Here is a 17,219-nt window from a genome sequence, read left to right as displayed (position 1 = left end):
TGAACGCCGTATTTCTATTGTTAGCCTTGCAATCAGTGAGACAAAAGATGAAATAATTGCCATTGTGATAACTCTCTAGAGTTGTAAAATCCTGTTTCTCAGTATTAGAAACTTCTCTGCAGTGTTTTTGCGTCTGATAAGCCTTCGAACTTGCATTTTTTTTAAAACTCAGGACCAGTTTTGTAATGTAATTATTCATTCAGTCTAATTACAATCCTTATTAGTTCTACTGAATAACCTCTTTTTTTTTTAGATCTTGATACTAAGGATGATATAAAACAAAGTGCATTACATTCTGCTTTCATTTTACTCACATAACTGACAAATTCTTTCATGTTCATCAATACCAACATAACATCACGTTTCCAGATGTAGTAGAATAATAAACAGGGTCTGGTGAAGAATTTAAATGAGTTACAGAGAAAATCTACAAGTGAATCAGTCTTCTTTTTTATCTTCTTACCTAAGTTCAGATGTAGTAATTAAGTTGTTCTTTATGTCTCCGCAGTACAAACACACTAAGACAGCTGTATCATGAAACTTGACAGTAGTTTCAACATCTGAATTAAGTTTTGATTGAACATGCCGCAACAGGCCAATCCAAGTGTAGTAACTTGTTCTGCCTTTTAGTATTATATTCAGTTCGACTTGAAAGCGCGACACAGTGCTTTTTGTTGTGGTTCAAACTCTCAGTTCCTCTCTGTTTGTCTCATATCTCTTTTTTAGATACGATGGGAACTCTCTTCTCAGCAGTATCGAATGTTACGATCCAGTTATCGACTCGTGGGAGGTTGTTACCTCCATGGCGACGCAGCGGTGTGACGCAGGCGTCTGTGTTCTACGAGAAAAGTGATCTTTTGCCAAGAAAATGAACCACAAGAGGAAAAGCAGCAAGGAGGACAGGCAGCTAGACTTTGATAAAAATGCTACTAAAACAGAGCCAACAAAGGGAGATGTTTGTTTGTTCGCCAGTATGCAAATAGGAACTCTCAAAAAAGAAAAAAAAAAAAAACCCTCTTGAATGCAGCCGTTCGGGCTGCCTCCTCCGCTGGATGGTTAACCCTTCACCACTTGGACTGCGCAACAGAGATTAAGCTTCGCCGCGGTAGACTTCTTCTCAAAATGAGGCCTCCGAGGAGTCCATCACCACTTGCATGACTCTCTTCAGTGGTCCTTGTTGCTGTCGTTACCTGTGAGATTATTTTTTCAGTTTGTCTTCAAAGTGCAATATATTTCTACTCATCACAAGAAAACAGAAAAGATGGAGCTGATTTAGACTCCAGTTGCTGCTATATGCCTTATATGACTTTGGCCTACATCGAACAGTGAACATCCATGTTGCCTCCCATTTGACTTTGACGATAGTTGCATCGGCTTGTTATCGAGTGTACTCACGTGGCATTTGCGAGGTCATTAATGGGTCAGTAATTCAGCCCCTTTTTTGTAATTCTTCCTGTAAACAGTGCTTTTACATTCAAATCACTTTATTACAAAAGATTTATTACTTATTGTTGCTCTCAGAATATATATTTAGAGATGAATATTGTTTTAGAAAATGACTGAATTGTAACAGTTAAGTCTGATTATTTTGTCCCATTATTTGGCAAAACTGAAAAAATCACAAAGTAATAAATATGAGGTGCATGTGATTTTTTTTTTTTTTTTTTTTTTTTTCTTCAGCTTATAAGTTTGGACATCATGTACATGTAGGACACAAAGTCCTGCCATCACTGTTGCCTGGGAAGTGAATAAACACACTGAGAACTGACACTTTTTTTTTTTTTCATCTGTGGTGCATCGTCTCAGCGTACGAACACCTGTCAAGTGACGCAGAGAGACAAAAACGCTTCACATGTCGACTGCTGAGTCAGTGGTAAGAAAACTCATCTTTCACATCCACATTTCAAATGTAAAGAAACCGTCCAGCCACTCAGAGCAGTTTGATGTCTCACATTCACCAAACTGCAGTGTAGATTCATTCATTTTAATATAAAATATATAAAAATCATCTGTTCAGAATATTAAATTGTACCTGATGTGTTTTTTTCTATCTACTGCTTCTCCCTCATTGAAAAATCCAGAATCTACGAATATGCAAATATTTTTAATCTCACAAGATGTCTCTTACTTCATTGTGAGGTCTAATCTCAGTGTTTGTGCACTGGAGGCTTCAAGTTTCCACATCACACATGTATAAAGTGAATATTGGACTCATGATTGGCTCCAAACTAGTTGTGATGTCATGAATCATGCTCAAGTCCCTCTCCGCTAAAAAATGCGTTCTGCTTCTCGTTACTTCAGTTGCATCACTGTGCAGAGTTTGACACTAGAAACCAGTTTCACACTCATCTGCTGAAGAATGAAAGTTTCTCTGCGCTCACCTGAAATCTGAGTTGAAGACGTGCACCTACAAGCAGGATTTGTGACATCACAACTAGTTTGGAAGCCGATCCCGGTCAAATATTCAATTCACACGAATGAAATGTGGAAATGTGAAGCCTCCGGTGCACAAACACTGAGAACGGACTTTACAGTGAAGGAGGAGACGTCTTGTGTCCAACACTTAAACTTTTAAAATGACATATATTTGAATTTTTATTGACTCCGGATTAATGAGGGAGAAGGAGTAGATGTCATTTTAAGGGTTTTAACTCGATAATTGAACTTTTTTTGTGAAAAGAAATCCCATATCAGACACAAATAATTATTCAAAGCAGAGTATTTTATATTTACATCTTAAAACATGTATGGAGAGGAACATTAAACTCAGATTTTCAGTGAGCTCAGAGAAACTTCTTCAGCAGATGAATGTGAAAACAGCCCCCTAGTGTCAAACTCTGCACATGCATCATTCTGCAGAATGAAGGGGGAATTTAATGTCTCCATTTAAATATGAGGAAACAGGAAAAACTGAATTCAGACATCTTTCATGCCACCAAACACCTGGTTTCACTCTCTCCAACCTCTCGGGGATGACAGCTGTGTCGGTCTTTGAATGATAATATTTCCCCTTTGATAAAAAAAAGTCTAACTTTCCGTGCTGGTAGATTTTCTGAGGGGTCACCTTTCTGCCACCAACTGTATTTCCAAAGAAAACATGATCTGATGACTTGATAAAACGGTTGAATACCATCTGAAAAGTGTTTCCAGTAATCCGTTGAATTAAGCAATCAGTTACTCTTTAACCTGTGTTTCCTAAGAAAGATCATCTTCACTCAACCAGTGAGAGTAAACCTGCAAGGTTAGTACATCTGTCAGTATGTTTATTCTGATAAATGGAGCATTAAGATTGAACACCAGATTGGTATTCAATGGTAAATTTGGATAATCACCAAATGACAAAACATCTCAATTTCACCAACGTCTGCACTTTCATGTCCAATTTTTAAAAATTAAAGACACGATAGGAGGATAAATTACTCTTCAATGAGTACAAAAACTCTTTCACTGTTTATTTATCTGATTAAAACTTTAAAATAATAGTTTTATTGCAGTTACACTACAAATTATTTTCTTCGCTATGTTCTTTTTTTTCCGTCCTTGCAGTCCTCTAAACTTTACGTCAGTGCTGGAAAAAAAATATATGATGTGTTGTTATAAACTACTACAATATATAAACTTTAAATTAGCCTCATTTAGATCAACTGCAACATTAAAATGCATCAGTAATATTAATTTAATAACATACTAAAATATAAAGAAACCATTCTTATTGAGCACTTTTACTTATGATATATAAGTAAATTTGCCACTTTTGTTCTTTGATCCATGATTTTTAATGCAGGACTTGAGTCGTATTCAGTGTTTTTCTGTATTTCTACTTAAGTGGCTAAATGAAGTTTTTAAAACACATCACAAAGTGCTGTGAACGCTGCTTATACAATTTCAAATAATTCTACAAAAAATGTCCAAAATTAAAGAAGACCAATTAATAAATAAAACAAATAATCTTCACAATTAAATTTTCCAAACTTCACGTCTACAACAACATTCGTAAATCACCTGTGGTTGAGGAAGAATCCAGTCTTTACTTGAGTAAAAGTACCAACTATAAAAATACTTCATTACAAGTAAAAGTCTTGCACGTAAAGTCTTATCCACGTATTCTCAGCAAAATGTACTTAAAATGATCAGAAGTACTCATAATGCAGGGAAATGTATATAATATATTATTATATATTATATTATATAATTTTAATATATTATATAAATTATATATTATATTATTGGATTATTACACATTAATGTGTATTTTATTGCTGTCGCTGACTGTGCTGAAGCTGTTTCAAACAGCTGTACTGATGGGTGGTTCATTTTATAACAGTACATTTTGTTTTACCGGCCCATCGTATATTTTATATTTAAAGTATTAATCAGCAAAGTAATTAGTAACTATTGCTGTCAAATAAGTGTAGTTGAGGGAAAAGTACAATATTTGTCTCTGAAAGGTGGTGAAGTAGTAATAAGTAGCAAAATTAAATGGAAAAATACTCAATTGAAGTACCTCAAATTGTACTCAGTTTGTACTTAGTTACTTTCCACCTCAATAAATTACCGACAATACGTGTGGGCCTGCTGTATAACGCTGGAGAGATCAGAGTAAATACTAATTATATGATCCACGGCTTTTGAGACGAAGTCAGAAAACAACTCAAACAACAACTCAAAAATGAAACAGCCATTCCTATTTCGAAACACCTACACACCAGAATATTTCAGCGTTTCGTCGAGTCATTTGATGGAAAGAATGATTCGAATGATTCTCAAATCATCGTTCTATGTATGACTCACTTTTCCACTTTTCACAACTCACGCAGCTCAGAAGTTTTCTTTCTTTCTGAAGAAGCTACTTATGACACCACCGTAAGATGTTTATTGATAATCAGTGAGACAATTAATGTGTAAAATGAAATGTGAAAGATGACAAAATCTGAAGTTTTCTGTCTGAGTTATGCCAGTAAAAACAAGAAGAAGGTGACTAAAACAACACTTTGAGGGAGAGGTAGCTTCATGTGGGAGGAAAGTCTTCATCCCTCCCCCTGCATGTACTGTACACCCTCCTCAGTCACTGACACACAGCGCGGTGAGAACGTCTGCACGTATAAAGAGCGACTGGAGACAAGTTACCCGTCCTGGGACACTGCAGAGGAATTAGACAGTCAGTCCGGAGCTCCGCTGACTGACTAACAACTTACAGTTTCTCATAAAACCAACTACTCATATCATCTGGAGCAACATGGTAAGAAAATCTCATTGTAAAAAGTTAAATATTTGATCATTTGTTGTAAAACTGTACTGAGACATTCTGTGATTTTACACTCAAAATTAACTTACTTTTCCTTTTTCTATAAAACTAATACACCATATGATTCTTACTGTTACTGTGAAATCTCCACGACATTTTAAAAATGATGTGCAAGGAAAAACTATGCATTAATTCATCATTATATCCAAACTATAAAAACATGAGACATTGAACATTACATGTATTTTACATTAAAAGATGCGGCTGTTTGTGTTAACATGCATGTCTTTTGAAGACTCGAATGATGTCTTCTTTGCATTTTATGTGTTAATAGTTTAATTAATGCACAGTAATAATAACTGACAGGCTGTTTACGGTAGACGAGCAACAAGAGGAGCTAAAAGTTTCATCTTCAGCCTGAATGAATCTGAACAGATTCAACCTGTCTCTTTGTAGGCTTGTAGATGATTTCTTTTTGTGAACATTTTAATATTTTTATTGGCTTTCGTGTTCCAAACTTTCGTCCAACCATGTCTTACAAATGTCACTCAACAGCAGAAAATCATCTTGGGGGTTGTTCTTCCTCCAGGGAAAACAAAAGCAGAAATTCTCAACATGTTGAAACAAGACTGCTGGAAAGACTTGGAAAATGCAACAGTTGAGTTCTGGCATAAAGCCTGCCCTGCTTTGACGTTGTTTACACTAAACAATTGCGAAAAAAGCGCACGAATATAACAAACAATGCTGTGTATCATCAGACATTTTTGCTTTGCATGCTGAGCTGCTGTGTATGGAAGCAAAAAAAGGCCAAAATAACTTGAATTTTTACAGACAAATCAACATAACTGAATACTTCTGTTAAAATGTAATTACCACTAAATTTATGGGCCCAGCAATTAAATAGTTTACTTTAAAAACCATCTGTCTGATTTTATATGGTTTGAATTAAACAAGTAGTGCAAATTCTAAAACTTGACTTCTGTTTTTTCCAAATTCACAAATTTCGATAAAAAAAATTTCAAGTGTCTCAGTCTGAACGTCTCTTTCTTGGTAAGTGGTGTCATCTTGTGTTTGGCTGAATCCAAGTGTCCCCCCTCTAGACCTGCAGACTGAGCCCTTGAGGACTTCAGCCGTATGTATCGTGACGTGTCCACCGTCATCACATCAAGTCTGTGAGGGCCCTGAGCTGCAAGGGGATAAAAATGCGAGACGGGACTTAAGACCTCCTGTGTTTCCATGGAGATATATTGAAATTCCTGACGCTGTTCACTCATTTCAAAGTGTTTTTCTGAACAGTTCTTGGCGGTTTGATATGTGCAGGTTTACTGCTTTACACTCAACAAATCTGCTCAGAACGCTCAGTGAGATTTTCCCTTTACATGAGCTGCTAAATGCTGCTAATATTATATTCACATTAAATCTTCACTGAGGAGCTTCACATTGTAGACGGACAAAAAAACAACCTTTACCTCTGTGCAGGTGATTGTTAGAGCCTGGAAGCACCACAGCTTTCGCTCTCTGACACAGCTTCAGCTTTTTCCTCTTTCCCACAGACAGCCCTTTTGATTTGGTTATGTTGGTTTAGTGGTTTACTTTGCGTCTATGCAGCCTTACAACACTCACACACTCTCCGATCACGCATCACATGCACCACTGATATCACTGATTTCCACATCCCATACTTAAAACATTCAGTTAACGCTTTAATTTGGTTTAATGTGGTTAATAAACTTATCTCGTTAAAACAAGAGCCGGACCATGACAACCTTTTGACTGACAAAATGTAACCTAGTAGGAGATCTGATAGATTTCATTCAGATTCAGTTGTCTGTCTTTGGTTAAAGTTTAAATTTATTATCTTGGTGTCTGAACTTCACTAATTCAACTTCAGCAACTTGTTTTGTTTTTTTTTTACCTGACTTGACGTTTATGATCAAAATTTGACTCACTGAATTTGAACAACTTGAGTATAATAAACGGACAAAACATTTTTCTGTATGAATTTTTTTAACCCTAAAAATAAAAAAATTCAATCAAATTTTTTACTTGAAACTTGAAGTTCAAACCTTCATAAGATGTTTTTCAAAGTAAAATATTACAACACTATAAATTAAGTGGTATTTAAATTTCAACAGTAAATATTAAAACACATTGGGGTTTTTTTTTAGATTAAAATCCTTCTGGCCTTTCTTTGCTTCCATAGCTGTGCATCTTCATCCATTTGAAATAGATATCTACACATCCATGACATTTATTTCAACAGCAGTTCTAAATTGTGAGGGTCATTTAAAGATCAGATAAATTGCAAAAATATATATTTCTAACAAAATAATATTTTAAAGAAGCTCCTTATTCATCATTCTGAGGTTTAGGTTTCCAACAGATGGCTGTGCTTACAAATCATTAAAGTCTTGGGGTATTATAGACGTTCAGAAGGTTGTTTTTACTGTGATACTTGATGCCTTTACTGTAATAAACTTTGTGACAGCATCTTAACTTCCATCTGTACTGTTGTTCTGCACAGAGAGAGTGCATCTCCATCCATGTGGGCCAGGCAGGTGTGCAGACAGGTAATGCCTGCTGGGAGCTCTTCTGTCTCGAGCACGGTGTCGGTCCTGACGGCGTCTTCCTGGACGGTCCTGCAGAACCGAACTCTCGTGAAGACCCGTTCAACACTTTCTTTAACACTGGGAGCTCTGGGCGCCATGTTCCCAGAGCGATATACGTCGACCTGGAGCCCACAGTGGTTGGTGAGCAGCCATGTGTTTATTTTTACCCTCCTTATCTCAGTTTTTTTATTACCGTTCTCATCATCATATTATGTGTGGTCTTATGCGTCTAGTGTGAGCGTCTCCATCCACGCAGGTCATGCAGGTAACTGCTGAGGCGAACACAGGTATCCAAGCAACAAGTCCAGTGGTGACTCCTTTACCTTTTATTCAACACTGGCTAACATTTACTGAAGTGAATTGTGTAAATAGCAAGTTGCAGAGAGGAATATTGGATTGATTTTTATCCTGGAAAAACCCAGTTTCCAATATGAACTTTCAATTTATGCTTAAAAAGCTTAAAACTTAAAAGATTTTTTTTGTTCAACACCGTCAGTCGTTCTTCACTGAAGCTACACCACTATAAGTTTTCTTGCATTTGAATTTTTCACAAGCACTGGGATTCAAATCAGACAACTCAAGAATATAACTGAATATGTCAATAAATAATACTATTTGTCAAATAACTGGGTAATTCTTTAGATTACAGCCTGTAACCTACAGCGTAATTATTCCCAATTACAGTGTAATTTTTTTGTACTAACACTGAATCAGTTCAGTACGTACCAATACAAACATGTTCTGTAGGTACATGGGAACAATATGTGGATTTAGGGAATAAAGAGGTAACAATCTGGCAATTAAAAAATAATTTATACTGTATGTACTTTTTAAAGTGATAAGTATTCTAATATTACAGGGTACGTATGACCTACTGAGCAACAATCTGACATTTGAGAGCTTAAAGAGAACTTATACTGTCAGTATTTTTAACCATCAAGTATTTATTCTGTTAGTACCGAGTATTGTGTGGCTATTAATGAGCAATAAAGCTGGACGTTTGGGGGAAGATGTTGTAATGAGTTTTGTAGCGCTTCATAAATCTGAGTACAGTAAGTAGTAACTTCATGATGAGGTTTCTACGGTAAATACAGTAGAGCTGCAACAATCAGTTGATTAATCAATTAGTCGATCAATAGAAAATTTATCCAACTATCTCTCTAACTATTTTGATAATCGATTAATTGTTTTGAGTTAAGTTTAAGATAAAACACAAAAATTCTCTTGTTGCAGCTCTTTAAATGTGAATATTTTCAGGTTTCTTTAGTCTTCTATGACAGAATATCTTTAGGTTATGGACTTTTATTTCAAAACAAGACATCTTGAGTTGCATCTTGGGCTTTTGGTAACAGTGATCAACATTTTCACCATTTTCTGATTTTTTTTATGGACCAAACCACTAATTGATTAATCAAGGAAATAATCAACAGATCAATTGGTAATGAAAACAATCGTTCGTTGCAACCCTTAACTGAACCCTACAGCTGAACTGAAAAACAGGAGTTTTCATCTAATGTGTGGCCAAGGCAGTTATGGAAGATGATCGATTTTATGTCCTGTTACTGTACAGTATGTAACTTTATAGGCTTTTCTTTTTAAGAGAAATGAGAACTAATAGACAGCTAAAGATCACAAGAAATAAACATTTAAACAAGAACCAAAAAGCACAGACTAAAAAGGGAAAATAAAGCAGCATCATTTCAGTAAGACCACTTACGTCCATCAGCACAATAGCAGTCATTAACAGTCCATCACTGAGTCACCAAGTGACACAAGGATCAAGCCAAAAATACAGAGAAATTAATTCCTGTGATACATAAAAGTGCCGATATCTGATATGCCGATATTTCCAACTCACGGTGGCTGATTGCCAATGCCGATATATGCGCATATTTTTTTCCAGCTGGCTGAGGAGACTATTATGCATGCAGACATAGATTGTACTAAGTATGATCAAGAAAGACAATATATGAAGGAAGAATCTAGGAAGACTGGATTCAGGGGCTCAGCATTAAACCTTTAATGAACCTGCCAAGTTGGTGCAGCAGTAGAGTTTTCATTGAGTTCATTAGACGGACAGGATTAATGTGTAGGTTTTAATCTCTGGTCCACACTCCGGAGCAGAAGGTGGTGGTAATGCACCTAATACGCTGGTTGCCAACCGCCGTTATAAACCAAAAAGATTTATTTTTTTTTTCAAACAGACTGGTACATCCTGTCAGCCGAGGTGTTTCCTATCTGTGCAGCCGAATTTAGCAGCTATCGACGGACTACCTTTCTCTGACGGTCCCGGTGCTTCCTCCGCAGGCTCCACTTCTCTCAGCTGCCCGTCAGACCCGCTGCTTCTTCCCACTTTAACCTGAATAACAAACCGGGGCTCGGTGCTCTGGTTGGATCCACATGGAGAGCTGGGGTTAACGTTAGCTGAGAGGCTAGTGGAGCGTTAGCCGCAGCATGACCGGAGGGAAGCACAGCCAGCGAGCCTCTGCTAGCCTCACAGCTAACGTTAGCCCCGGTTCTGTATGTTGATCCAACCAGAGCACCGAGTCCCGGTTTAGTTAAAGTGGGAAGAAGCAGCGGGTCTGACGGGCAGCTTGAGTGAAGTGGAGCCTGCGGAGGAAGCACCGGGATCGTCAGGGTGAAGCGGTCCGTGGAGGGAAGCACAGTCAGGTGGCGGAGGAGATGGCAACAGATCGGCCTTTTATAATCAGCAGAAATGGCCGATGCCGATATTTCATTTTAGAGCTTTTATCGGCCGATACCGATGACGTGCCGATAATATCGTGCATCCCCTCTTAATTCATAACTATTAGCAACTATTAAATGAAACATACAGCAGAAAAGCAATTAAATTATGCTGAAGGTGCAGTGTTTAGAGCAGATACCTGTTATTTAAAAAATATCAGCAATATAAATTCTTTGTAAGTTCCCAGATTATTTCTTTTTTTTTTTTTTAACTTTATCCAGATTGTTATTTCCTTATTCCCTAACATCACATCTTGTTCTCTAAAACCTACATTTATGTATCAGTATGAACTGTACAGGTTCACTTTTAGTACAAAAAATTGACACTGTAAATTGGAAATAATTATGCTGTACGTTGGGGGTTGTTATCTGAATCTTTACCAATTACACCATCCTTTAACTTAATTTGGTTTACTCCTCGATTTATTTTTCACTAGTTCACTTTATTTTATTTGTTTTCCTATTTTTGGGGAGTCTTGGGGGCACACATTTAATAATTTATGTGTTTCCTATTTTCCCAAGCAACACTTCCCATTTTCATAATGCTTTGATGATATTATACACTCTATTCTAGATATCGTGTTCATCATTTTATACACAATTCCCAAACAGTCAGCCTGATATAGTCGGTACCTTTGGATATGTAAAGTTAGTTATGAGTTTGAAACATTATTGGACCCACCAGTGGGTTTAAAAGCTTAGAGATAATGTGACAGTTCAGAGATAATGTGACAGTTTAGAGATACTGTGACAGTTATGTAAATCAAGCTGTGGTTTGATTTGAATGTCCTCTCTGAACAAAATCTTTCTCCTCAGATGAAGTGAGGGTTGGAAAATACAGAGAGCTCTTCCACCCGGAGCAGCTGATCTCTGGAAAGGAGGATGCAGCCAACAACTACGCTCGCGGCCATTACACTGTCGGGAAAGAGATCATCGATGGAGTCATGGAGCGCATCCGCAAAATGGTCAGCAATAATAATAAAACCAAGTGACAAAATGACTGCTGATTACAGTGAATTTTCCTGATTCAAAAATGGTTTTCATATGAACAAATGTCAATGTGCCCTTTGCAGAAATAATTAGGCAAACAAAGAAAAAACATTACGTTACAGGTGATAGTTAATTTTGATCTTCATGAGATGTTCCTGTGACCGACCAGCACCTGACTGAAAATACTGGCTGTGCATGAGGAGTTCTGTTTAAAGAAAAAACACTGTTATTAACATTTTTACAACTAAAATGTCTGAACTTTTACTTAATGGAGTTTGTTCTATATCACTAATAATGTATTGTATTGTATTCATACTATATTGCTTATTTTACATAAGTAAAACATCTCAATACTTCTTCCATCGCTGTTCACTATGATTGTTTGAACCACTTCAACTCTGTGACTCATGTTCACAAACATGTGATAATCATCATCATCATCATCATCATCATCATTATAACCATAATAATCATCATAATAATCATCATAAATATATGTAATTAGTACCACACTTTTCATTCATAGTGAAACTCAAAGTGTGGAAAGCGTGAGTATGAAAGTTTGTTCTTAATCTTTGAAATAGTACTTTGACAAAAAAAAATCTTGACTCAAGGTCTACTTACTGTTTTTTTCCGGAGCTTGCAACCACATCCCACAGTCTTCATCAGCTGACGTAGTTTGCTCGGCTTTCATTGTCTCTGTCAAAGACCATCCTTAAAGAAAGACAGAGGTTATAGATCACATGATCACCACTGAGCAAACTCTATCTACTGATGAAGACCATGAGATGTGGTTGAAAGCTTTTTTTTTGGTCTAATATATGGAAATATTGTTCCTAAGTGAAGTTTTTAGACTTATCGGAGACCATCCTGTCCTTCTGTCCCCCTCATCAGACGGACCAGTGCACAGGCCTGCAGGGTTTCCTGGTCTTCCACAGCTTTGGAGGGGGAACCGGCTCTGGCTTCACCTCCCTGCTGATGGAGCGTCTATCTGTAGACTACAGCAAGAAATCCAAGTTGGAGTTTGCTGTTTACCCAGCTCCCCAGGTATCCACTGCTGTGGTGGAGCCCTACAACGCCATCCTGACCACCCACACCACCTTAGAGCACTCTGACTGCGCCTTCATGGTGGACAACGAGGCCATCTATGACATATGTCGCCGCAACATGGATATTGAGAGTCCTGGTTACATCAACCTCAACAGGTTGATTGGTCAGATCGTTTCCTCGATCACCGCCTCCCTTCGTTTCGATGGCGCCCTCAATGTTGATCTGATGGAGTTCCAGACCAACCTGGTCCCGTTTCCACGTATCCACTTCCCTCTGGTGACCTACTCGCCCATCATCTCCGCCGAGAAGGCTTACCATGAGCAGCTGACCGTGTCAGAGATCACAAGTGCCTGCTTCGAGCCGACCAATCAGATGGTCAAGTGTGATCCTCGACACGGCAAGTACATGGCCTGCTGCATGCTGTACCGAGGTGATGTCGTCCCCAAGGATGTCAACACCGCCATCGCGAATATAAAGACGAGACGCTCCGTTCAGTTTGTCGACTGGTGCCCCACCGGCTTCAAGGTGAGTGACGTTATGAAGGTAAGAGGTGAAACTTGAGATGCTTTATATTTCTGATCGTCCTCTTTGTCTCAACAGGTCGGCATTAATTATCAGCGTCCGACCGCAGTTCCCGGTGGAGACCTGGCCAAGGTCCAGAGGGCCGTGTGCATGCTGAGCAACACCACCGCCATCGCTGAGGCCTGGTCTCGTCTCGACCACAAGTTTGACCTAATGTACGCTAAACGTGCCTTCGTCCACTGGTACGTGGGTGAAGGCATGGAGGAGGGAGAGTTTGCAGAAGCCAGAGAGGACCTGGCCTGTCTCGAAAGAGATTACGAGGAGTTGGGTCAAATGAATCCCGATTCTGAAAACGATGACGAAGGCGAAGAATACTGAACCCCGTGAGGCCTCCTGTACTGAGTCAATAATGATTTCATAACTGTATGTGTATCTTCTATAAGCTAGAGTTAACCAAAGTGATTAACTTTCTCACTGACATGTTTTTTTAATTAGTATCATCATCTCACATCAGAGATGATGATAATAATAATCATTATCGCGTAATAAGACAAAATTCTCTGAGTTGTGTTTGAATCTGTGAAATAAAGCTTGTCTTGGCATATTTTGTGTTGTACAAGCCCAAAAAATTACCTCATGACAAACATGCAAGTATACTACCCGTAACTATTAGTAAAATGAAATCTTATTCACAGGAAGACACTTTGACATGTCACAGAAGGAAAATCACTGGTGTAAATAATAAAATTAAAGTCCCCTTCCACTCAAATGCTTGTTTCTTCTCTTTGAGCTTCACTGTGCAGAAAGATGTCTGACACTAGAGGGCTGTTTTCACATCCATCTGCTGATAGTGGAAAGCTTCTCTGAGCTGACGTGTACTTACAAGCATGATTTGTGACGCCATAAACTATTTTGGAGCCCATCCTGGTCCAGTATGCAGGTTACACTATATGTGATATAGAAACTTGAAGTGCACAAACACTGTGGATGGAGTTTTCAGTGAAGGAGGAGACATCTTTCTAACTAGATAAATGAACTTTTTTGTGAAAAAAAAAGATATTAGATATAAATTATTCAAAGCCTGATATTCTTACACATCTTAAAACACGTCTGGATGGGATCATTAATGACGGCTGGATTGCACATATGTAGCTGCTTTCGGTTTCGGAGTCTCTGCATGCTGACTCACTGTCATGGCTTCACCTGAACAGACAGAACCATTGTTCATGTCGTTAGTAACGCTTGTGCTTTTCCTATCATGACAACTCAAGATATCTGCTCTGAAAAAGGCCTTTACAGGGTTCAATATTTTTATTGTATCCCCTCAAATAAATGAGACTAAGTGCCTTCTCTTGTCCCGTCAAGTCAAGGTTCAAGGTTCAAGGATCAAGGAAATATTATCCCTGAAGGGCAATTTATTGTACAACCAGCAGTACCACACAACCATCAGACCAATGAATACAACAAAACAGTAAATATTAAAGGCAGTAAATACTACATAACATACAACATAATAATAACAATGTGTTGTTTAAAAGGCCAATGGTGGCTGGAACAAAAGAATTCCTGAGTTTATTGGTCCTGCATGTAGCTGAACTGTATCTGTGGCCAGACTGGAGCAACTTAAACTCACTGGACTGAGGATGGGATAGGATCAGCCAGGAATCAATAAACTTAGTAGCCATTGAAAGCTCATACAAATGCCAGATATGGATTTGGCGAGGTCTATCCTCAGAGAAGGTCCATTAGTGAATGAGAGGAAACAAAAAGTACAACCAGTGATGATTTATTGGTGAATAGAAAGGTGGTTTAATCATTCATAGATAGATAGATAGACAGACTGATAGACAGATAGACAGACAGACTGATAGACAGACAGACAGATAGATAAACAGATAGATAGATAGATAGATAGATAGATAGACAGACAGACAGACAGACAGACAGACAGACAGATAGATAGATAGATAGATAGATAGATAGATAGATAGACAGATAGACAGACAGAAATAGATAGATAGACGGACAGAGATGGATAGATAGATAGATAGATAGATAGATAGATAGATAGATAGATAGATAGACATAGATAGATATATAGATAGACAGATAGATAGACAGAGATAGATAGATAGATAGATAGATAGACATAGATAGATATATAGATAGACAGATAGATAGACAGAGATAGATAGATAGATAGATAGATAGATAGAGTACTTTATTGATCCCAAAGGTAAATTAAAGTGTTACAGCAGCCGCTTAGAGACTAGAGATATAACCATAACTACAATATACTATTTGGCGAGTATACATATCTAGTCGACATTGTGGGTGTATGTGATGTGCTGTTGTGTGTAGCTTTGTATTTTGTGTCCTGTGTGTTTTTTGCTTTGTACTGTTTGTTATTGTGCTGTTATATGTTTTATTTGTAAGGGACTGCAGATGAAAATAATTAGCTTTAAGGCTAACAACTCTGGTGCAACACATCAAATATTAACATTTATGTTTAAAACTGCACATCGTCCCAATAAATACAATACTATGACACTGTTCATGAATGGGATCACTGTAACATCCACTAGTGTGAACAAAAAGCAATCGTATTTGCAGAAAAATCTCTTTTTTTATATATATTATTTGCATCTCTTTGAGATAAGTCATTAAAATACACAGTGGGGATTTTCATCATTAACTTTTTGTCAGACTGAAAGATGAATATATTATATAAAGTGGATGAAATATGAGTTGAAGTGAGTTTATTAATCTGAGTTTCATCCATGAATATGAAATGGACCAAGTGTTTGTACTGAAACAGGTGACAGGTGCCTCCTGATTGTTCAGAAGTTACACGTTATAAAACATTTATGAGAAGCATCCAATCAGACTGCCCACACTGGCTATTTATACAATGAGTCCCGGTGGCCGTGAAGGTGTCACCTGAACACATATTCATCCGCGTAAAGTGTAAACATAAGATAGTCCACAAAGACGAACATTGTTCTACAAGTTTCATTTTACTGTTACTTAACAACACGATGCGGATTATTATCTGTGACTTTATTCACAGTTAGATACAAGCTGTTGTCGTCCTACAATAAAACTCTTAAACTGCAGGATGTATTTTTTTAAGAATTTAGACTCTAAACTATGGAGCAGATTCCATTATATAATCCAGCTTCTTTACTTAATATGGAAATGTTTGAGTAGTGTGTTTATTTACCTTAAAGTATTCAAAATGAAGTAGGGATTCCAATCAAATGTTTAAATTTTGTGGTTTAGGATCAGAAAATACACCTCAATCCCAGCCAAGTTCATCCCATAGCCTACTTTCTGGCAATAAAATGGTAAGAGGTGTAATGTATTTTAGAGCTGCAACAATTAGTCGATTGACAGAAAATGAATTGCCAACTATTTAGATAATCGATTAATCGTTTTGAGTCATTTTAAAGAAAAGAAAATAGAATTAGCTTTTTCCAGCTTCTTAAACATTGCTGGTTTCTATAGTCTTCTATAGAAACTGATAAACTGAATATCTTTGGATTGTGGACAACACAAGACATTTGAGGATGCAGCTTGGTCTTTGGGAAACAGTGATCGAACATTCTGACTTTTTATATGGACCGAACGACTAACTGATTAATCGAGAAAATAACTAACAGATCAATCGATAATGAATATAATCGTTAGTTGCAGCTCTAATGTATTTCTATTGAATGTTAAATTTTAGCATCATGCAGTTAAAACCAAAGGTTGCACATTGTGGACACCAAGGAACCCCACATCTCTCATTAATTTCACAATAAATAAGGCTCAATCAAGTGCCAGGAGACTGTAGAGCTGCAACAATTAGTCAATTAATCGATTAGTCACCAACTATTAAATTAATCGCCAACTATTTTGATAATTAATCATTTTGAGTCATTTTTTAAGAGAAAAATGTCCAAATTCTCTGATTCCACCTTCTCAAATGTGAATATTTTCTGGTTTATTTAGTCCTCTATGACAGTTAACTGAATATCTTTGTGTTGTGGACAAAACAAGACATTTGAGGATGT

At 37.3% G+C, this 17,219-nt stretch overlaps 2 protein-coding genes across 8 annotated transcripts in view; both read left to right on the top strand.

Moving 5' to 3' along the window:
• The window catches only part of LOC122981885 (kelch-like protein 12), a 125,444-nt gene extending 123,676 nt beyond the window's left edge, over positions 1-1,768 (top strand). For all 6 annotated transcript variants that reach the window (XM_044350683.1, XM_044350684.1, XM_044350681.1 and 3 more), the window contains one exon: positions 727-1,768. In XM_044350683.1, coding sequence (XP_044206618.1) covers positions 727-853 — 127 coding nt within the window. In that variant the 3' untranslated portion in view covers positions 854-1,768. The remainder of the gene's footprint in view (positions 1-726) is intronic.
• Positions 1,769-1,792: 24 nt separating this feature from the next.
• Positions 1,793-13,767, top strand: tuba5 (tubulin alpha 5). Of its 2 annotated transcripts, XM_044350689.1 has the most exons (6): positions 1,793-1,873; positions 4,959-5,239; positions 7,770-7,995; positions 11,416-11,564; positions 12,484-13,164; positions 13,240-13,767. In XM_044350689.1, the coding sequence occupies exons 2-6, from the start codon at positions 5,237-5,239 to the stop codon at positions 13,537-13,539; spliced, it is 1,359 nt and encodes a 452-aa protein (XP_044206624.1). In that variant the 5' UTR covers positions 1,793-1,873; positions 4,959-5,236; the 3' UTR covers positions 13,540-13,767. The 2 variants fall into 2 exon arrangements, with proteins under 2 accessions (XP_044206624.1, XP_044206623.1); XM_044350688.1 differs by lacking the exon at positions 4,959-5,239 and having other exon boundaries at positions 1,805-1,873.
• The last annotated feature ends 3,452 nt before the right edge of the window (positions 13,768-17,219 follow it).

This window comes from Thunnus albacares, chromosome 5, assembly GCF_914725855.1.
Source record: "Thunnus albacares chromosome 5, fThuAlb1.1, whole genome shotgun sequence".
Lineage (NCBI taxonomy): Eukaryota > Metazoa > Chordata > Actinopteri > Scombriformes > Scombridae > Thunnus > Thunnus albacares.
Note: the sequence above shows the minus strand (reverse complement) of the source record. Positions and strands in the feature narration are given on the sequence as shown.